This window comes from Polyodon spathula, chromosome 8 (genome assembly GCF_017654505.1).
Source record: "Polyodon spathula isolate WHYD16114869_AA chromosome 8, ASM1765450v1, whole genome shotgun sequence".
Lineage (NCBI taxonomy): Eukaryota > Metazoa > Chordata > Actinopteri > Acipenseriformes > Polyodontidae > Polyodon > Polyodon spathula.
In genome coordinates, this window is record NC_054541.1 from 29,003,474 (window position 1) to 29,026,691 (window position 23,218).

Here is a 23,218-nt window from a genome sequence, read left to right on the forward strand (position 1 = left end):
GGGTACATCAAAATGTGTTTCTTATTTGAAATCAAGCATTAGTCAAGCCTTGTTTTAGCCTTAAATTATATCAATATTAGTAGGAGATTCTCACAAACTCACCTGGGAGAACAATATATCCACATTTATTTAAAATTGAAAATACAGTCAAGTCTCACTTACTTAAAAATCTCCTGTCTTGAAAACCTCTACTATTGTGAAATATGTACTCTACATTTGAAGCCGAGGCAGGATGCAAGAAGCGCACATTTCACTGGAAGTATTTACAAGGGTACAAAGCACCTCGGAACTGCAATCATGCAGGCACTGCAAACCTAATTAGATTACAGAAAACCTCTAATGATACTCATGCATATCCGAGAAGCCCATCACCCTAATCCATTTGGATAAATGAGACTATACTTCGGTAATACACTGTTTCAGACTCTAAAGTAGGAGTCTGCTGTTGGATTAGACCACTTATATAATAAGGTGTGCACCTCACTATGTCTTTCATTACTATAGAAGATTTTCTTTTCATGTTTGTCTGGGTGGATCTTAACTCCTATTTGACACTGATTACCTAATCTTAATTCTTGTAATACTAAGATTTACTGCTGCATGATATAATGCTGTAAATGTTGTAAATAAAAAAAACATTAAAGACTAACATACATTCCCACACCCAGAATACCTTATAGAACTGAAAACCAACGACGGTTACCAGTTGAAAGGAAAATCACACCGAAATGACTTATTCCATTTACTTAATCGATGGCACATGGATATTTTTAGAACTTAATAGCTCATAGAGTACTTCAGTGCAGAGGTCTGCTATATTGTGATTTTTTTTTTTTTTAGAATCACTCCGAATAGAATAGCACAGTTCTCTTGGGAATTTTTTTTTTTTTTTTTTTTTTTTTTTTTTTTTTTAAGTGCCACCTACTTAACATTGTGTATCTTTGTGCTCCTCATCACAACCGGTGTCTGGGGACACAGAACACTTATGTTTACAATCAAGGGGGGTGGAGCCAGAAAACCCATCACTATGTCACGCTGACTTCCTGCTTGTACTTTTACCCTTGACTTTTAGGTGAAGGAAGGTTCATCTCTATCAAAAGACAGACAGGAGCTGCCAAAAACATACATTACTAATGTGCACCTTCTCTCTGCCACGACATTGAACACTTGGATTAATAAGGTCCAAGCCTTCTCTTTGCATGTAAAATAGGGTATATGAGGCTTTCACAATAGTAGCTTGCCATTCATAACTCTTTCCACCATATGTTATGGGTTCTCACCTCCCTGACGGAGCTAAATAACAAACCATAGCGTATACTCAATATTTATCTATACAAATTGCATTTCATATGAAGTCATTAATGGAATGAAGCACACTGGGTTTATAAGTCAGTCATGTTTCACCTAAGGCAAACGCAGAAAAGATTTATAGAACTGCTACATGAAAGGAACAGTGGATTGATTTTAGTGCATGATTCAGACCATTTAAAGATCCAGCAGTCATTATCCAGGTTAGTAAAATAAAGCTGCTGACAAGTGCAGTAAACCACTTGTGATAAACCCCCCCCCCCCCCCCTCCCCATCACCTTAAATCCTATCTGACATGCATATCATGGTCAACATATATTCAGTGTGTGAAAACCATATATTCTACTTCAAAATCTGATTATGATTGTGATAATAGTGCATTTTTTAAATTAATAGATGGGGAGACAAAAATTTAATCCACACTATTAGATGTATACACATCTTCCATTGTGTTATTTTTTTATATTTGATTAAAAAGAATAATCCAAAGGAAAACGTCCCTGTCCCATTGCCCCCGGTCATGGTTTTTGATTACTTCTCCTTGTTAAAGTTGTTTCTCAGCATGCTCATGTTAATGGATTTACTGCTCTGAAAGGATATGAGAAATGCAAATGAAAAGATCACGGGGAATGGGCAGCAGCATGTTTATCCCTTCTGGGGACATTCAAATCTAGCTTTTTATAAACAAGTGACATGCTTTCTGTGGGCTGATGTTCCTGTATCTGCTTTAGGTCCAAGAGGTGTAAAAGGCCATGACGAGTGGATCAGTTACAAGTCTGCCATGTGGGGGTCTTTGGTTGCTCCGTGACTCGATTAAAGAGATCGCAATTTAAATCTGAGTTCACTAGTAAAATGCACTAATTCTTGGTTGCATTTTTTTGGTGGAATAAATGTATAAACCTGTTTTTTTTTTTTTTTTTTTTTTTGTGAACAAACTAGCCATACATTTACAACTTCAGAAATGTACAACATGTCCTTACTCTATTATCCTGAAAACCTGCCAGAAAACCATGGGGATGAGAAACTTGAAAAAAAAAAAACACATAGTAATCTATCTGCAACTCTAAAAATGATGGAATAAATGAACCCATTAACCAGCCAGACAGATAACTGTAGTTATCACTCTATCTTGGTACTTTCACAGCGAGCGGCCATAATCTTTGTCACCAGAATAATTTGTTATTCACCTTTCCTAAAATGTTTAAACCGCACCATCAGAGTGTTGCATATCATAACTGAATTACTTCTCATAATATGGTAGATAATTAAGTAATAATCCTTAAGAACTCAATCCATTCCTGGTCATTCATGACTGCTTTGTCAGTTTATTTTATTTTGTTGTTGCCGTGGAAAAACTTAATCTTAAATTTGTTTTACAGTAACAATGCTCCAATTTTTAAATCAATCCTCATGCATTTAAATACACAGTAGTGACCACTATTATGTAAAAAACAGAACGATGACACTATTTTAACTTAATCTAGCTCCTAGCTCTCCGAGAATGTATATTACATTGAGCCATAACTTACTGTAGATTGACAGCTCAGAGAAAAGAGTTTGTTACTCACACTGATAAACAAGAAACATCAATCCATCTTTTAAAATGAGGAAATCTCATTACGCTGAAGTACTAAACATATGTTTGGTTACACATAGGACTTTTAATTGTAATTCAGTGCTTGGTTCCTGGCAGTTAATGAGCTGTGTTGCCCTGCCAGCTGAGTTAGTTTATCGGGAATCGCAGCCAAGGAGTGGAGGGCTGTGGTTCCTTGACTGACACACCTCAGGGCTGCTAATGTGCCAAGGACCAGAACCGTCCATACTGCCTGGATAACGAACCTGTCAACCAAACAAAAGATCAGAAACCTCTGACCACTCTGTGTGGAATGGGGATCTGGGTTTTATTTGCCACTTGGGGTAGGGATTAGTTTAGTTAAGCTATATCATTGCTGCCCATTGTATTACAAATAAATCCTGAGCTCCTGTATGGCATCTTCAACGTCAGTCACCGTGTCTCTCCCCGTCTGCCAAGAGATTACCCTCAGCCCCTTCTCAATAAATAATGAATCTGTTTATTTGCTTCCTGGCAATCATAATAGCTATTCATCAAATAGTTATTGTAGTCTTCTCTGTAAAAATAAAATTAAATAAAATAAACTGAAATGCTGAAAAACAAATGATTTGATGATAGGCATTTCTGGTGTAGCCCTCTGATTCTGCCTTTTGAATGGTGAACATATCCAGGGCCCTGCAGTCTTTTTACATTTCCTTTTCCCTCTTATTTGTCATGATTAGACAATGAAGCTTGATAAATTGCCATGGGAACAAGCACGTTTTCTTTTTATTTCACACTGTTGATTTTTTTTTCTTGAGGAACCGGAGCAACTGTAAAGAATATAGAATTTTAATACAGGCATGGAGGAATGAGTACCTTCCTCAAAGAGAATCTGTGTGCAAGAGGTAAATACAGTGCTGAGCATTCTTTAATACCATGAATAGACAATCCCAATAGACTTGGCTATCTGGCACAGGTATGTGTTTAATCATTTGTGAACACATAGGCAGTTCACCCATGGGGATTCAATGTAGTCAATTCTCTTTAAAACAATTCAGTGAACTCCATTCTTCAACCAACACAATAGAAGCTCCCTCTAACTTTATAAACATTACAACAAAGCTTTCCACTTGCTGCAAAATAAATAAATAGGGAAAGCACCAGTTTCAGGGTTACTTTATACCAGATTAGAGCAACGTGATCTAGCACTTCCATGATGCTAAATGTTTCAGATTGCCCGCTACTGCTAACAGTATTCATACGTCACAATTCATACTTTTAAATTTAGGTTAATTAAAAGAAAGAAGAAAAGACAAACAGCATCATATATTCAGACCATTATATAGTATTATACAAGCTTTTTATACAAGGTGCTCTTGATTTTGTTAGCACTGAGGATGATCACAATTTGATCGAAACGTTTGCACACAGCACTTTATTTTTTTTGCCTGTACTTCCTCTAATAAAGACATTGATTTTATTGGCATGAATTTGGCATTGTAGCAATTCCTGTTGCCACTTCATGGTTTTCAGTGTGTGGATTCTTCCATTCATCAACTATCTGCGAATATTGAAGTTCAACGCACCTGTTTATACCATCTCTGTTGGACTTTGTTTTTGAAGGCGCAGTAAGTTTGGATTATAATCGCTGTAAATGTAAAATGTGCTTTCGATTTTTAAATATGTCTAGAGAACTGTTGAACCAGTTGTGATAAAATTACTATACATTCATGAGAATCAGACTCTGTCTGTATGTCACACTTACAGTTTTTATATTTTGAGCATACTAAGCCCATTGACAGGCAGTCTGTAGATGTGCACTTGTATTGTTGATACTGGTCAAGCAGTTAGCATAAGCTCTCTTTTGTTTTGTCTCTTGGACTGTAGACAATATCCTAGGAGTGACCAAGCTTTTGGTCTTACTACAAATGTTCTACACGTGTACTGTGCATATTTGATATGAAACTGGGATTTACTTGCCTCATCTAAACAAAATAAAAACAGTGGACCTAGTATTAGGGATTTAAACAGATGTGAACTGTAACTACTTCCACAGGGTACTTAATTAAAACAACCCTCCCTGGAGTTTTAAATACTTCTGCAGATAAAAATACACAACATTTCAGGATTTCAGACCCTGATACACAAAGGACCCTTGATATTAAAATAGGTTTCATTTTACATTCAAATCATGCAAGTTGCTTAGAGGGAGTATATCCTATAATCTGTTGTGGGATAAAATCCTGTGACCCTGTGCTTCAGAGGCGATTGTGCCAATTATTGTGCTTAACAACAACTGCACTAATGAAGGAATATATCATTCATAACATGCTCTTTAATCAGCCCAGCGTGTTTTGCTGCACCAGTACTTGCTGTTTTTACAGTACATTTTCACATTTTTAATAGCCTGATTGTTTCTTTATGTCCCACAGTTTCTTTTGTGGTGAGTAACATAAAACATTAACCTGTAAATAGTTTTTTGTATACAATGTAATTAGAAAGATTGGAACTTCATATTATGGTTGTTATACCATGATACCTTGTTTTTATGTTATAACATATTAAAGAAGCATTTATATTATGTTCCCTGCATAGTGAGCTTTTGGACTGGCTGAAAAGATGATCTGCAAAACTTCGATTGCTGTTTTTTGGCAGTCAACTTCGCAACGTTCATAGTCTTTGGGTCTTTGCAATGTATTTATGCCAAATTGAACTATGTAATTGTCCTCCTTTGCCCTTTTACCACTTTTTATTTCTCCACTATTTATGATTTTCAGTGCTGCTGATTTACAGTGCATGCATGATCTGTTTTTCTAGTTGAAGGCAGCTTTCATGCCGGCTACAACGGGTCGTCTTACATTAATTAAGCCATTTGTAAACATGTATACATAAACAAAAAGATATATATATATATATATATATATATATATATATATATATATATGATATATCTAATATATATAGATATATAATATATATATATATATTAAATTTACAGAAGGTCTTTGATTTTTCCAACTTATCTTGTTTAAACATTTGGGCTTTGGCCTCATTAAAGTTTGAAGAACCAGCCTGGTATCAAATCCCTTTGGGTTTACATATATTGAATCATGAAACCTAGTCTGTATTAACAGGTGTTATAAAATGGCTTGGATAAATTAAGTGCAGTGATTGGCTTAACAAGATCACATGACCGTGTGGTAAGAATTGTCTTACCGCATGACTGTGGCATCATAGACCAACGTACTTACCTGATCTGTTAATATTACTACACCTTAATAGTAACAATGTAAACAGTGTTTCTGTAAGTAAAAATATCAACATACAACTGAAACTGCATTTAAATCACCCAACAAACAATGGCTTTTTTCATCTCTGTCACGAAGAATTACAGAAAAAATGGTAAATATACTGTGGTATTTAGTCAGAAAATAAAATTAAAATGTGCTCTCTTCTGACACAACCGTTGGGCTTTTAAACAAGGTCGGGTTCAGCATAGAACTCTGTTGTGCTCTCCGCGGATGGGAAGAACTGCAGCACTGTGCAAACTGACATGGAAGTCGTTTAGCCCACATGTAGTCTAATGCTAGTTTAAAATCTAGGGAAATTATTGCCGGCTACCGGACATCAATGTAAAATTATTCGTCAGCTTCTCTTGAACACCGCAAAACCTGAGTAGGATCACTCACACACACACACACACACACACGCACACACAAAAATGCTCGGAAACTCCTCCCTTGATGTCAAGTGCCAGTGCAGTGTTTGGCTGTTACGTGAACCCTCCCTCAGATGTGGGAAATTAACCTGCTTTCAATTCCCAAATGCCATTTTATCTCAAAATTTTTACTATAAATGGGAATGTTCAATGTAATGTTTATGGCAAATAAAAAAAGCACAAAATATATGTATTCAGGTACTATTTTTTTTTCAGTGGGAGGATACATAATACATTTCAAAAATTGTCCTTAAAAGAGCTAGTTTGTGTAATTATTTAAAAAAAAAATGTTGCCATTTTAAAAGTGAAATAACTCACTCCAGGGTGTGCGGTAAGACAATTCCTACACTCCACACCCTGTTGTGGGTTAATTCTTACATGACACAAGTCTCTCTACCCTGCCATGCGATGTTAGAATTAGGGCTTCTGATTTTCGGTTTTACCCAATAAAACCAGATGCAAAAAAATAATAAAATCAGTGGATAGCCGGAAAACACACATAAAAAACAAAAAAACAAAAACCTACTACAAAAATAATAATAAATACATTTCCTTGTACTGCTGGGCAATGTCCCTGCCTTCCTGACTTGTACCTATCATTGAATATTTTAAACCCGCCCCAACTACTGAGTGACAGCACATTCCTACATTTCTATTGGAGACTCCGCTTGCGAGATTTAGAATGAGATTACAATCAGGATGGAGGCTTCTTAGGGGGATTTAAAGCTGTATTACAGTTAAGATACAAAGGATTTAAAACAGAATTGTGGCGAAATGTACAAAAATGCAAAAACCCCTGAATAATGTATCTGTGACCATAGGGATTTCATTGTGGAAGACAGCAAAGGAAAGAAGGTACAATTCAAGTGTGCAAGTATTGTCGAGTTACTATACATATTTTGACACAAAAAAACCCCAAAACGCTCAAGCAATTTGGTAGTTTAATTCAATTTAGTAAATGAAAACACTAATTTCATACAGTTTTATATAAAAAAAAAATGAAAGCCTCCAAAAAAACTATTTATATAGAACTCAAAATAGCTAAAACTAAGCACAGAAAAATACAATTAATAAAACCCGAAAAACAGAAGCCCTAGTTAGAACTAAGGGTCTAGCTAAATCACGATTTCGTGGAAATCGGGAAATTGAGAGGTCACCGCGAAATTCAACTCTTTGAGGTCCAATGCATACCGGACAAGTACGGAGAGAAAAAAAAAAAAATTGTTTAAATGAACTACTACACAATGCAATCGACGCAAACTATGTATCTTCCTTGTAGATAGGACTTTTTTTATTCCTTCGCCGTCCTGTGTGCATTGCACTTAGGCAAAAAAAAAAAAAAAACGTACTTAGACAAATAACATTTACAAAAAAATACTCCAAAGCGGTTAACATTCTTGTTTACTGTTCAAATGATAACAAGGTTTTAATGAGCCTATCAGTGTGTCTGTAGGGGCTTTTCTGTGACCTGTACTGTACAGTAGGAGAGAGGACAAAGTCAGTGCTGCATTGTTTTGATTTAGGTTGCTAGAATCTACTTTTCAGCACTGTAGGTAAAATACCAGAAATGGACGACGAAGCAAAAATAGCAAAGTATATTTCGGCTGATGATCGTGTCAAGACATTTCCCAAAGAAACTGTACATGCAGACAGAAGTAATTGTTTTGCACATCTTGTAATGTGTCTTTGGAGAAAATATGATAGATCGCTACTTAGCTCCAGAATCACACATTAAAGGCTACTACAGAGACTGCTGAACAGAACGTAAAATAAACAGCTTTCAGAAAACAAACTGGAAAGTCAGTGCTGACAAAAAGGATTCCTGTCGGTTGTAGCCAAGTTAAATCAGTACTAGAGGTACGATCCAGCACAGCCACCTCGCTTCAAACAACCTGCTGCTTACTTTTTAAAAGCAGGTCGAATTTTAGACCCGAATAGGCACCTTTTCTTTGTTTTGACTCAGTACTAATAAAATAAATTATTGGATGGGACAAATAACAACAAACGTGCTGCATATATTGCCTTTATTAAAGTATGCCAGATGCCCTTGGGTAACTGAGTTTTGGGACTGTTTCTAATCGATTTCCACATCTGTATAACTTGGCAAAGCTTAGCCTTACGCTTCCAACCAAATCAATGGCTACATCAACAGAGAATGTCGGCAGCAACTGCTAAGGGATGTTGCTTGCTTGCCTTTAACAAATTACAGCACTCTGTTTTAGTAAGGAAGCAAGTACCACTATTTTTAGGTTTTTACAATACTCTGAAATATTGTCTACTTAGGTTTATTTAATGTTTAAAAACAGGTCTGCGAAATCCAAATTTTATTCCAGAACCTAACTGCGAAAAATAAGTAAACTTAACTGCGATTTAAGTAGACCACTAATTATAATGTTGTCTTAATTTAAAAACGGACCAACTTCAAAATGTGAAGGTCAACATATTTGTCTTTGATCAACAGAATCATGCCTGGAGAGATAATCTAGCACCACTGCAGGCAAAAAAAAAACAAAAAAAAGAAAATAACCACGAAGTGGTGAACTGGCAAAAAAATAAAGCGACATGCTACTACAGCTGCAGGCACATAGTCCGAGTCATGTCCTGTGTTGAACAAAGGTGTTTGTGATTTGGGCGGCCACAGCCATATGCTGTGTTTCAGAATACACTGGACTTGACACCTAAAGAGTAATTACTAGTAGTGAGTCAACACTAGTCTCGACAAAAGGTCACCATCAAAAAACAAAAAGGTCCTTGTGGTCCGTCCTATAGAACCACCTACACCACCACTTTGGTGACGGTGGTGGTGAATACTGCCACTGCATTAAAAGGTCAAATCGGTTTCATAGGTATCCCTTGTCACACATATCCCTCTTCCCCATTTCTGTGTTGCTGACTTTGTAACAACTATCACAGTGTGTATAATTATATGGCCGTGTATAGTCAATTTTTTATATATATATATATATATATATATATATATATATATATATATATATATATATATATATACACAGTACTGTGCAAAACGTTTTAGGCAGGTGTGAAAAAATGCTGTAAAGTAAGAATGCTTTCAAAAATAGACATGTTAATAGTCTATATTTATCAATTAACAAAATGCAAAGTGAGTGAACAGAAGAAAAATCTAAATCAAATCCATATTTGGTGTGACCACCCTTTGCCTTCAAAACAGCATCAGTTCTTCTAGGTACACTTGCACAAAGTCAGGGATTTTGCAGGCATATAGTCAGGTGTATGATTAAACAATTATACCAAACAGGTTCTAACGATCATCAATTCAATATGTAGGTTGAAACACAATCATTAACTGAAACAGAAACAGCTGTGTAGGAGGAATAAAACTGGATGAGGAACAGCCAAACTCAGCTGACAAAAAGTCTTGCCATGGTGTATGACTGTCAAAAGTCATACACCATGGCAAGACTGAGCACAGAAACAAGACACAAGGTAGTTATACTGCATCAGCAAGGTCTTTCCCAGGCAGAAATTTCAAGGCAGACAGGGGTTTCCAGATGTGCTGTCCAAGCTCTTTTGAAGAAGCACAAACAAACAGGCAACGTTGAGGACCATAGATGCAGTGGTTGGTCAAGGAAACTTACTGCAGCAGATGCAAGATGCATCATGCTTACTTCCCTTTGCAAACGGAAGATGTCCAGCAATACCATCAGCTCAGAATTGGCAGAAAACAGTGGGACCCTGGTACACCCATCTACTGTCCGGAGAAGTCTGGTCAGAAGTGGCCTTCATGGAAGACTTGCGGCCAAAAGCCATACCTCTGACGTGGAAACAAGGCCAAGTGACTCAACTATGCATGAGAACACAGGAACTGGGGTGCAGAAAAATGGCAGCAGGTGCTCTGGACTGATGAGTCAAAATCTGAAATATTTGGCTGTAGCAGAAGGCAGTTTGTTCGCCGAAGGGCTGGAGAGCGGTACACGAATGAGTGTCTGCAGGCAAGGTTCCTGGCAAGTTTGGGGCTGCATTTCTGCAAATGGAGTTGGGGATTTGGTCAAAATTAATGGTCTCCTCAATGCTGAGAAGTACGGCAGATACTTATCCATCAAGCAATACCATCAGGGAGGCATCTGATTGGCCCCAAATTTATTCTGCAGCAGGACAACGACCCCAAACATACAGCAAAAGTCATTAAGAACTATCTTCAGCGTAAAGAAGAACAAAGAGTCCTGGAAGTGATGGTATGGCTCCCACAGAGCCCTGATCTCAACATCATCAAGTCTGTCTGGGATTACATGAAGAGAGAAAAGCAACTGAGGCTGCCTAAATCCACAGAACTGTGGTTAGTTCTCCAAGATGTTTGGGCCAACCTACCTGCCGAGTTCCTTCAAAAACTGTGTGCAAGTGTACCTAGAGGAATTGATGCTGTTTTAAAGGCAAAGGGTGGTCACACCAAATATTGATTTGATGTAGATTTTTCTTCTGTTCACTCACTTTGCATTTTGTTAATTGATAAATCTAAACTATTAACATGTCTATTTTTGAAAGCATTCTTACTTTACAGCATTTTTTCACACCTGCCTAAAACTTTTGCACAGTATTGTATATATATATATATATATATATATATATATATATATATATATATATATATATATATATATATATATATATATATATATTACTACCTGAGTGATCACCTTGAAGAAACTGTTATTTCAAACATACCACAAGTAGAACACAAAACAAGTAGAACCTACAGTATGTTATAAAATACAAACATCCTGACTGCAAAAAACAGTGTGGGTAAAACCACCAAGCCCTGCAAACTCGTTTCAGAAACCATAAGTCTGCCATAACTACGAAAAAGCTGGATCAACCTGTTGCAAAGCACTTCCAACTCTCAAAAACATAGCCTTGCTGATATCAAGATTCTTCCAATATCAAAAGTGTATGATTCTAACATGTTAGACAAAAGGGAAAACTTTTTGATTCACACACTGAAGACCTTATTTTGTTTAAGATTGCTACTCTGTCTCAGAACTGTCTATGTCACAGTGTTCTTAGAACATTCATCTTAAGTCCCTGTGCAACTTTCAAACTTAAACAAATATAAGAAATAAAAAAGTAAATTAACCAATAGCTCAGCACTTAAAAAAAAAAAAAAAAAAAAATAACACAAACGACTTACAATTTGTAGTTTTTGAATATATAGCACATTAAATACACAATAATTAATAAAGACAAATAATACTGAATACCATGATACCGAAAGGTTTAAATAGAAATGAATAATAGATAAATTTAAATAGAAATAAGTGAGTGTAGTTGCCATGGCACTAAAATGTAAGTGTGACAAATATCCCAGTTGTGTGTCCTAATTGGATAAGCAGGACTACCACTGACTAAATCCACCTGGCATTTTCAAATCTTTGCAGTTTCGGTAACATTACTCTGGACATTGTTCTTGACTTCTCAAATGATTATCCACAGCAATTATTTGTTGAATGTCATGGGTTATATATACAGAGCTCTTTTTTCATAGCCCTAGCAGTCCTCTGCATAAGCAGTCCTCTGCATAATCTGCTGCAAACTGGTAAATTTAACATTTTAAGACCTGAATTAAGTCAGTCACTCTTTTTCCTCATCTTTAGTTTTATACAAATCTTGACAGAGATCAAGAAAAACGCCTTTAGTGCTCAAGATCCCTTCCATTATATAATACCGTATCCCTCAGACCACCTGTTAGATAAATGGCCCTGCTGGGAAAGTATAAGGATGTGAACAATCAAATTCTTCGCAATCTTTTGGAAACCATGGTCCAGCCCATGTAATGATCAAAATGTGACTAATGAGGAGTTGATGTCTACTGCCATATCTGGACTAATGAAAACAACATATTTACACCTTCTTACTTAGTTTGTGGTCAGTTCAGATTTTCTTAAACTGGAATTTCAGGTCAAGTTTGAAATCTGAAGAGAGTAATGTTGGGCAGATTGTGTTAGGTTCTCCGTTGCTAAAACAAACAAAAATAAGCAGTCGTGTTAGATGGGCCCTGGTATTACATCCTTAAATCCGGTAATGTTGCGGGGATCCGAAAAATATAGCTTTAAACGTCCCCATGTGTTGTTACAATAACGTACCTTTAATGTTTTACATTTATAATTTAAAAATGTCCGCTCTAGTGCACTGATAGAGTAAGGATTATTGCCTATATTGTCAAACAAGTAACACAGCACTAATGATCCACACTTTAATGTTTTAAGTGTAAAAAGTTGTCAGGATGTTAACAATAAAAAGAAAAATCCCAGCTACGTTATTTAAACAGTTGTAGCAACAGGTGGGGCCGTGTATCAGTATATTTTTCGGCACGTCGCTATTTACTCTGTAAAGTGATTCTGTAATGAAGAATAGAAGCAGAAAAGTAAAGGCAGTCATGGTTAAGTGAATTCTGAAATGTTTAGAATGGCCAACTTCACAGTTGCGTCGCACTTCATCTAAGTGTGCGATTCCCATCAGTCAAGTTATTGAGAAGGATCTGAAGAGAGGAAACTGCTGAACAATTCCTCAAAATTGTGTGAAAAACATGACAGTGCATTTATCTGGTTGCTGTGGGTTATATTTTATTGTTGCTTTCTCTTTTTGTTGCAATTTGCTACATTTAACAGATGTGCAGCAGTGATTTAAATTCTGCAGCAGCTTTTTCTAATGTGCTCTCATTGCCCCAGTCTGGGATTATTATGAAAGTACACAAAATTTCTTTGTCAACACTGAACTTTATTAGAATGACATTGATTTATGATTCTATTTTAATTTTGACAAGGAAATAGATGCATATCAAGGGAGGGATGAAAGTGAACTTAAGAACTTATTTTAACATATACCTTGTAAAGCAGACTGATCCTCAGTAGGAAAAAGACCTCATCATATTCAGTTAGATGTAGACGTTCTAAGACAGTCGCAGCGGAAACAATTTGCATTGTAGTTGTGACAATTCGCAAAGTATACATTTTGTTGTGTGTACTAAGAGAAAATGTGTTAATGAAGAGAGCTGCAATATGCTAATTTAAATATCCGTTGTGTCCTCTTAGCGAGTTCTATAGCATTGCGAGAGCCGTGTGAATAAATAATGAAAGGCAGTTTAATCCCATCAGATTCTATAGTGAGGCCACCACCTTCACCGCCAAATAAAAACTGTGTTTCTATAAAAAAAGCTTTTCATAATCATACAGTAGCCCCTGCTAAACAGGACATGTTTATCAGTTATAAGTAAGGCCCTGTGAAAATCATGAAAATTTTCTTTAAAATTCACAGCATTGTCACGAGTATCGTATTTCACGGACAGAAATATAAAATAAGTGTAGTTTTTTTTTTTTTTAAACAGAAAATATACAGATAAACGCACTGACATCAAAATTAACATCTACGTTATTCAAGCACTTTCAATAGCTTGTGAAACAGCATTGTAATTAACAGCCTGTAGGTAAAGTTAACTGCAAGGCAGTTTTCAGTTCCAGTATGTCAGGTGCATGTTCACCATTTAGGTCTTGCAAAACAAATACAATGTGTAACCCATACTGATCTTGTGCATCAGCCGACTGTTGTACCAATTCCATAATCTCCTGCTTGTGATACTCGGCAACTTTAGGCAAGTATTCAGGGCTCAGCTGGGCTGATGAAGGAATCACGTCAACATTTGCTAAACTCTGTCTAGGATATTTTTTGCAAACAAATGCCTCTGTCGGGTCAAAATTTAATAAGTGGACTTCTGGAATATGGAAGTCACCGTTTTTTGTTTCTTTACAAGTAAAACAGTCACAGTACTGTTCTGGATTTCCACCTTTCTCTTTTCGGTGCTAATTGCGACTGTTTAAAACATGCTCATAACTTGACTCATAACTTTTCAGGGGTCTATAAATTCCGAGACAATTCGCTTTGCTGGGCTGACCTGCCTTCATCTAGTCTGTTCTGAGTGGCTCATCTTCATAATTTGTCTGAACCCATGAGAGTTTCTGTCTTGATGATGATATGGTAAAGCTTAGGTACTAATATAATTTTCGTAGCAATGTGTTGGTAAAGGCCGACTTAAAAAACCATTACAAGTGTGCGTTTCATCATTTTTCACGTGCTTCATCTTTTCATGAGATATTTATGCTGGTAAGATGCACTTCACTATGAACAAAAACAGCTCATATTATTATAGTATTGAGAGGGGGTTGCATACTGTAATGAACTTTAACATTTTACAACAATTTATTTTTGAGATCAAGTGGTGAATTACAAAAAAAGGCAGCACTGGGGAAAATGTCTGTACCATACCATAGAGTAGAAAATCTGCTGGCCACAGAATTCCCTTCCTGTAAATTAGTCTCTTTTCCAGATATCCACACTTCATATAGTATGCCAGCTGTATAGACTAAAACAAGACAGCAATGCTTTTTGCTATTTAAAAATAAAAATATGATTCTAGCCATCCTGCTGAAAATGCAAGGGTATGTTATATTTGTTTATTAAAAAAGAGCCTTTTTAATTCCAGGTTTTATAGCAGGTTCCATCCATGGATTAAAACCGTTATTCATGTCTTAAAATCTTCATTACTCTTAGCAATTCCGATACTCTGCTTTGTAAATAATAGATGAAGGTTAGTCAATTTATAGCTCCTCGTAGAGCGTACAGGAGTAATACAGGATTGTAAAAAGCTTTATAATCAATCATTATACTTTTCATAAAAGCTGTGGCATATACAGTACATACCTCCACTGAGAGTAAATTACACTAAGGCAGTGGATTGCTCTCTTTAAAAGTTAGATACAGGATCTATTTATCCAGTGTCTCCTGTTTTAGATAAACCATCACCCAAGTAATCAAAATAAAAGCATTTAACAATTATACATGAACTCTGTTTATCAATATTCCGTTGACAGAAAATATGAAATTGTGTGCATGCAAAGAAAATGTCACATACAATTATTTTCATGGTCTTGTAACTGTGCATTGAAATCAGGTATGTTGTGTGACTATTACATGAGTGAAATATCCCAAGATTTAGAAGTAATTATTCCCTATTACGGTGTTATTATTCATGCCCATGTTATTACTCACCCCCCGTGGTGTAATTCAAAAGGACCTTTAATTATTAACTTATAAAAATAGCAAAGTGAGCTTACTTTTCAGAAACTTAAATTAAATATGCCCCTGTAATACTGTGTTTAATTGGCAGCTCAGAAGCTACACTATAACAGCCAACTGCAATATGCATTCATTGTTTTTTAAATAAGGCTTTAAACCATGCATCATGTAATGCAGTGATTACAATTAATTACAACTACACACAATAACATGTATGTGTTTAAGTTACACAACAAGTAACTTACAACTTAGACACACTGTTGAATTTATTAAATTAAGTCATTTACAGTAGTACTTTAAATGAGAGATTTTAACCGATGAATGATTAATTAAATCACACCTGTGGGCTTTGATAGATTAAAAAATGAATGAACTATTATCGTATAACTGAGTGCGGTATCAGAAAACGGTGCAGAGAAAAGAAATGGTGGAGGGTACTTCTACAGGTATTCTATATCACCAAGATTCTTAACTCTGCCTTTACTTCCGTCACGCGGTGTGCAAGGTATAATTACGTACTCACTATTTTATCTCTGGTACTGCATTCAGAAAAAAAATGATATCAATTACGGTATGTCATCATTAACACCAGTTTATGTTTTTCGTCAAGACTTCAAAAGCTCAATCTGACATAACTCTACTGACTCTCAATCAAAAAACGCAGAGCACTCTTTCTATTCCATAACCCTTTGCATGGGGAGTGAAGTCCCCATAGAAAATCAGCAGTTGAGTATCTTGGAATATAGAATAACTCTGAAATACTTCAAAAGACAGACAAAAGGGCAACTGGAAGTTCAGGGGACAGGAGGAAGGGCTGCATGGAGGAAGAACCTCAGGAATTTTATAATAAAGAAGTGCTTTGTAACTTAGAGATGAGTAAGGGGATTCCCCTTGGTCGATGGAGAGTCGTCCTGCGGAGGTGAGACCGACCAGAGCCCGCTGGGCTTCTCAGGTTGGGAAGTGAGCTTCACTTACCCCCAGAGGTGAAGCGGTATAAATTGAGGAGGAGCGTGGTGGAAAACGAAAATGCAAGACAGAGAGCAAATGCATGACTTGGGGTTTAAATAGAGGTATATCAGATATTATTGACAGGACGGAAGGAGGGGGATGAGCCCTCGCTCCTGCCACCGAAGAAAATACAAGGTTACAAGTACACCCAATATTTCACAATATCTCAGAATGAATAAAAAACAAGACTGCAACTTGCAAAATTTGCTCATCAATGATTTCCTTTCACATGTTTATTGAATCATCTTAGTTGTAAATATCTGTCAAATGATGTAAGAAAATATACATATAATAAACATAGCTGGCATTATGAAACATTTGCAATAAATAGGATTATGTGAATACTTTGCATTACATGTTGTGGCAGGGATAGAATTAATCTGAACTGTAAATCTTCCTCCCAACCAGAGAAGGCACTGCATAAGGGGAAAAATACGCTCTTCACAGGATGTGCTGAACTTCAACCCCGGAGCGAACCTGGAAGTCAGCCATTAAGTGAGGAGCAAAGCTGTAATACAGCTGAATCCAATCTTTGCAATCAGCACTGTTGTATTCGCCGATTGGCTAGAACGTGGCGACGTGCTGATTGTGTGCATGGGATTTAGTAGTATATTAGGGGCAAGGTGACTGCAGTTCAGCCCCTTATGTTGGAATCTGTTTGGTGCAAGACAACACCATGGTTTTGTTTGTTTGTTTCAGAATACTAGCGCAGCAAGACAAAGAGGGAACTGCAGCTGAGACTTCACTCAGCACTTTCACCAGCACCTTTGCCACCATGCTACGAACCTGCACAGTACATCACAGTGGAATATCGGAATTGCACTTTCGTCACAATTGATGTTGAACTGTATTATACATTTTGATCACCGTATTAAACCATTGCTGGTTTAAGAAAATACTTCTGTGTGTGTGTGATGTCACTGCCCCATCACTACTCACCATCTGAGACACACGCAATTGTTTTTCAATACAATTTCATATCACTAGCAAACTTGTGTAATTGATCAACTAAAACGATTGTAGATCGGATGATTAATTGACCAGTAGAAAATGTCAAGATTAAAACCCTTACTTTTAATATGAGATACAAAATGGCGTCCGCTGTGTTACCAACTAACTCCTTATTGAATGACTCACTCTGCACTTGACTTGGCTGTGCCTTTACTACAAGCAGTGAGCCAAGGTGGATTCAAAATATATATTTTTAATAGGACTGCCAATTAATCACAGTTAACGTGTTAACTTTTGGGAGATTGATGTTTTTTAACGCATGTTAATCACACTCCTGTCTTGTCATTTTTTTAATCCCATGACAGCTCTCATTTAATGATCAAAAAGGTCAGTTTCACCCCTGAAAATCTGGTATTTAATTGTAAGGATCTGTTCTTAGAATAAAAAAGATCTTCCTCTGTAAGTAAGATTAGAACTTGAGTTGTTAATGTAATTGAGCAATTATATTCAATATTAACATGAATCTGGGAAAAGAAACACTGTGTTGGGTTATCACCAAGAAATAAGCACAAACTTAAAGCCCACAATGCAAAGCAAAACAAGAAAGAAAATCTAACAGCATCTCTTCAGCAACCGACCGTTAAATTGACCATCTGCAATTTATTTTTAAAAAATGACAAGAAAATTGGATGAATGCCCTAGTAGGGGATAAACACTGATTGAAAGCTATTTTCCTAATGTGCGGAGATGCAGGTATGACTATCACTCAATAATGACTCACACCATCACACAACCATCTGAAACCAATACTAAATGAGGCAAAAACAAGTTTAGTTGTCTCAGAGAAAATTAGTGTGACTATATGTGGCAAGTGCTTTGCAGTGTGATGCAGTGCTCAAGACTATGACAAACAACAAAAGTACTGGTGAAATGATGGTGGTGAAAATAAAATTTATCGTGAACAAGTGCAGTGTTGTCTGGGTTTTGTGCTGGCCTGTAGTGACAGCTCCGGGTCATGTTAGCCGTCTAATAAGTAGATTTTAGACAGACAGACCAAACAAAACACTCATGATAACAATTACATTCTTCTTCTAGTTCAGTGTTAACCATACAAAGGAACAGATCACCTCGCTATGTCTCTTTATATACCTGTCACAAAGACAGCCGCAGTGGGTGACGTCAGACCAGAAACAGGAAATAAACGACAGAGAGGTGGAGTTTGGTGGAGCTCAGCGAATGGTTTCGCTCAGCATTTAATAAATGAACAGACAGCCAGAAAATAAACGGTTGTAACAAACACAAAAACACAGGACACGGCACATTCGCCAAAACAAGAGACAAACAAAACGGACTAACACTACACAAAACACGGTGAGCAGATATTTTAACTTTATGTTATTATTTTATTATTTATTACCTCCGTCTCCAATCACCGAACACCCAACCCCGAGTGGTTGAACACATGTAGCTTTTATGCAGCTGTACCGTGACCCGATTGCTAATCATTCAATTGGAGTCACGGTACAACTGCATGTGAATTAATAAAGTGCAATTCCCCGTGCTCACATATTATTACATTTTACCTACCCGTGAAGTGCTGTGCAATCCTCGTGCCTAAATAACAAGTATACATTTTAAACACTCGTGTTACACAGACCCGTTTATATCCCGTGTACCAATGACTATACACCAACATTAACACACAACACAAAATACACACAGGGGCAGGCACTTTGCCACAGTACCTTATGAGACTTTTTCTTTAGTGCGCTTCGGAATATCTTTTCATCTTTTCTTAATCTCCTCCACTGTTCTTTTGCCTACTCTAAGAAGTAAAGGCTCTCATTAGAACCTTGCTTTGCCAGAGTGGTGAGACCTTATTAGGTGCTTCTAAGAACCTTTTTTTACATGGATTCTATGTTCTCTATTTGCAGACTTTTTTTGTCATATAAGCTATGGAACATGTATTGAAAATTGGAGTTTGCAAAACAACACGTTATTATAAACTGCAATTTACAAACTGACTTGATCAGAAAGGTTAAAACATGTGCTATTTGCAAAATGTTTCTTTGTCCTTGAAAACAATGTCTCCTTCTTGCTGCAGACAAGTCTCTCACATCACCTTGCCTTTTATATAGAATTCTTAAAATACGAGGCCTGCAATTACCGGCAGCTTTAACAAATTAGATGGAAAATTTAACAGACCTAATTTGCAAAATCCCCTCCCTTTCGCTCAGAAACGCCCCAGAATTACATATGCATATACAGAATTACATATGCATCAAGGGCTAAAGCGAACAGAGACATTGCCCCTTAATTGCGTGTTTATGCCATTGTGTGTGTTTTATAAATCCCATCCAAGAATTCAGAACCCTCAGCGCCTGTTTTACGGTCATAAAGCATGCGCAGTCCTTTTATAAATCTGGGCCTATCTGTTTAAAATGACATGTTTCAATCAGTTTTTAGTGTGGGCACTGCTTGCACTCGTTTGGCAGTTTAGCAGGGATGGGCACAAAAGAAACGCCAACAACTACACAGCAGATTAGAATTAAAATGATAACATTTTAAGATGCACGCATTTATCTGAATCCACGGAGACTTCCCTTGTTTTCTTGGAGACCACATTAAGACAGTGCTCACGTAGCCACAGACAGATACAGATTCTGCATTTCAAAATGTATGAAATTTCAAAGCCGAACCCTTGAAAGCTATGACACCATTTACTAAAAGCTATCTGCCACTGTGGTGACTGAAAAGCAAGTCTTCCATTTAAGATTTTGATATTATTGCTGAAAAAAAGGCAGCCCATTCCTGAAAGGGATCCCTATTGTATGACAATGTGTGTGTTGTTGCAGCCTGAGGGGGAAAAAACAAACACATTTCCAAACAAATATGCTTTGTGCTGACCTGCATGTTAAATGTGCATTTCTGTTTATCGGACTGTTTTATGGATTGTAAAAAAAATTAATAAATAAATAAAATAAAAAGTTCAAAATGCTATATACAGTGGCATGATTAACTGATTAATATAAAATGTTTAACTTACCTTCATATGTCCCACTCTCTAACAAAACTCCACTTTTCTCTAATTCCATAAACTGATCAACAGTTACAAAATTGTAGTCCACACCTGGGACCTCTCCCTCCTTAGGTTGCCTTGTGGTGCCTGTAAAATAAACAAAATCAAGATTTAAAACAATGATATTGCTGTAGTTCCTTTACTGACAATATACTAGGCACTAAGCAATTAAAAGCAGCTTACACATGATAATTAGCAAATCAGAGAGAATATGTAGACATACTGTCCAAAACAATGCTATGGTATCATATATATCAAAATTGCTTTTAACACTGACAAGCATGACCGAACTAAGTTCACTGATAAAAAGCATCTCTTGTCTGACGCAGGGTTACTTAGCAAATCAGTGCTGCCTGCCATGAGAAATGCTTGGAACAGCTTCAAAATTAATACAAGTATGAGGAGGAAAAACACACAGAAACAAATTCTCAGTGGCTTCAAATTGTTTGAAGGTTTCTACTTTTAATTTTTGCCCAATTCAAACAAAACCAATTAAACCGAAAAAAAAAAAAAAAAGTTGTTTCCGTAGTCACAAGGAAGGTGCGAAGCAGCTTGTGTGCAATATAATTTAAAAGGGCTAAAAATGCCGTTTACAATTTTAGCAACAGTGTTCTTGTTCTGTTGTGGCATTTTCAATGCTACCATTAAACTGTGCTTGCAAAATTCAAATAGTAAACCGGTAACTGCTGTAATTCTTGGGAAGAACTTACCATTAACTAGAATATACAGACTTTATATGGTAAACAGAGATAGATTGCAGTAGGTGAAGCATTCAGAAACAGTAAATTACCACCAGTGTATATTAATACTAGAACCGCCACGGCAGTCATTTTGATGGTTTGAGCTTTTCAAATTTAAATTACTCTGCCTGTCTGACAGTTATGCGGTTGTCTGTTTATGACCTTTCCTAAATACATATATTAAATTGATGGCGTTTGAAAGGCAGGATCACAAAAAAAAGAAAGTTATAATCCCACCCACCTAGAACTACCAAAGCCGTCACTTTGACTGCCTTTTGCAATACATGTTTTTATTTGTAATTTAACGTACAATATTCTATTTTATTTTTATATGCAAGCCTATTGGTATCTCTACTAGACCTGGCAGCCATCAATTCCTTTGTTTTGTACAAGGAATGCACCAGGAAAAGTATCAGTAGGAGAGAAATCATCTTGAAGCCAGCCACAGCGCTTCGGCAGAAGCATTTCAATCAGAAAACTGCAAAGCAGCAGGCTGCAGCAGCTCAACCTGGATTCAGTGCTGCACCGAGTGACACACGAGAGAGAAAACATGTTACTTTCGTTTAAAACTAAAAACTATTTTCATTTTTACAGTTTTATATGTACATATACCTGTTTACACATTAGCTTCTTTTGAAATGTTTATTTTATTATAGTTTTTCATTTTTTTGATGTAGTACATTTACATGTGGTAAGTTTGAAAATAAACACTTTTACGTTTAATTGTTTATTTCAATATGGTGTTTCGGCTGTGCAGATGTTTGATATGATGTGCCTGAATAAAACTTTTGAGTTGTATCCGATAGTTTGTCTTTTATTTTAATATTGATGTTGTTTAAAATGTAAACGTCATAATGACTGCTGGTGGCAGTTTTAGGTATAATCACGACAGTTGTAGTGTTAATCTACATAAAAATGACCACACAATTCAGTACAATTGGCAGTCCCTTCTAAAGAGCTACCCATAGGAATGCATAATACAAGGTGTTCAGGTCAGGTTTGATGTGTGCTCAGGGGGTGTTCTGTCCAGGAGTGGGGTCAACTCACAGAGCTACAGTATACAGTACAACTCTTATGGCGCCTGCTGGCATCTTGATTGTAACCAGTCCAAGTGTCACTCACCTTCATATGCACCAAAACAAAAAGCAAGCAATGCAGACAAACATGGGCCCTTTGGTATTTCAACAATTGCTTTAATTAAAGAAGAACCAACCAGGAACTACCTGGAGTGCTTGGTAATAGAAGGTCTCTTTACCGGAAACAGAAATAAGTTTCTGTGAAAACCGTATGTCTTGAGCTTTTATTGATAAAACAACCTATAAGACAGATACTGTTACCATTAATATGTTACTTTTACTCGACACATCATAATGTTGAGATTAAGAAGTGAGTTATTCTAATGGGTACAATGAACAAGATTTAAATAAGTTGAATACAAGTTTGTAGTATGGGCCATCTTTACTTGATGATGATACATCCTCCATCATTCTTACTCTTCAAACAAATCACTTCTGAACATTCTTACTCTCAAACAAATCACTTCTGAACATTCTTACTCTTCAAACAAATCACTTCTGAACGTTGTTACTCTTCAAATAAATCACTTCTGAACATTCTTTGTTTGTAGAATTAATTCTATAAAATTTCTAAAAACAAAACTAAATAATAATAATAATAATAATAATAAATAATAATAATAATAATAATAATAATAATAATAATAATAATAAATAAGCATATTGCTGCTTAGAGAACAC

The 23,218-nt window shown here is 36.3% G+C and overlaps 1 protein-coding gene across 8 annotated transcripts in view; it reads right to left on the minus strand.

Annotated features, from left to right (window-relative positions):
• Positions 1-23,218, minus strand: part of magi2a (membrane associated guanylate kinase, WW and PDZ domain containing 2a) — a 318,611-nt gene that overhangs the window by 104,350 nt on the left and 191,043 nt on the right. For all 8 annotated transcript variants that reach the window (XM_041257504.1, XM_041257508.1, XM_041257502.1 and 5 more), the window contains exon 3: positions 20,689-20,808. In XM_041257504.1, coding sequence (XP_041113438.1) covers positions 20,689-20,808 — 120 coding nt within the window. The remainder of the gene's footprint in view (positions 1-20,688; positions 20,809-23,218) is intronic.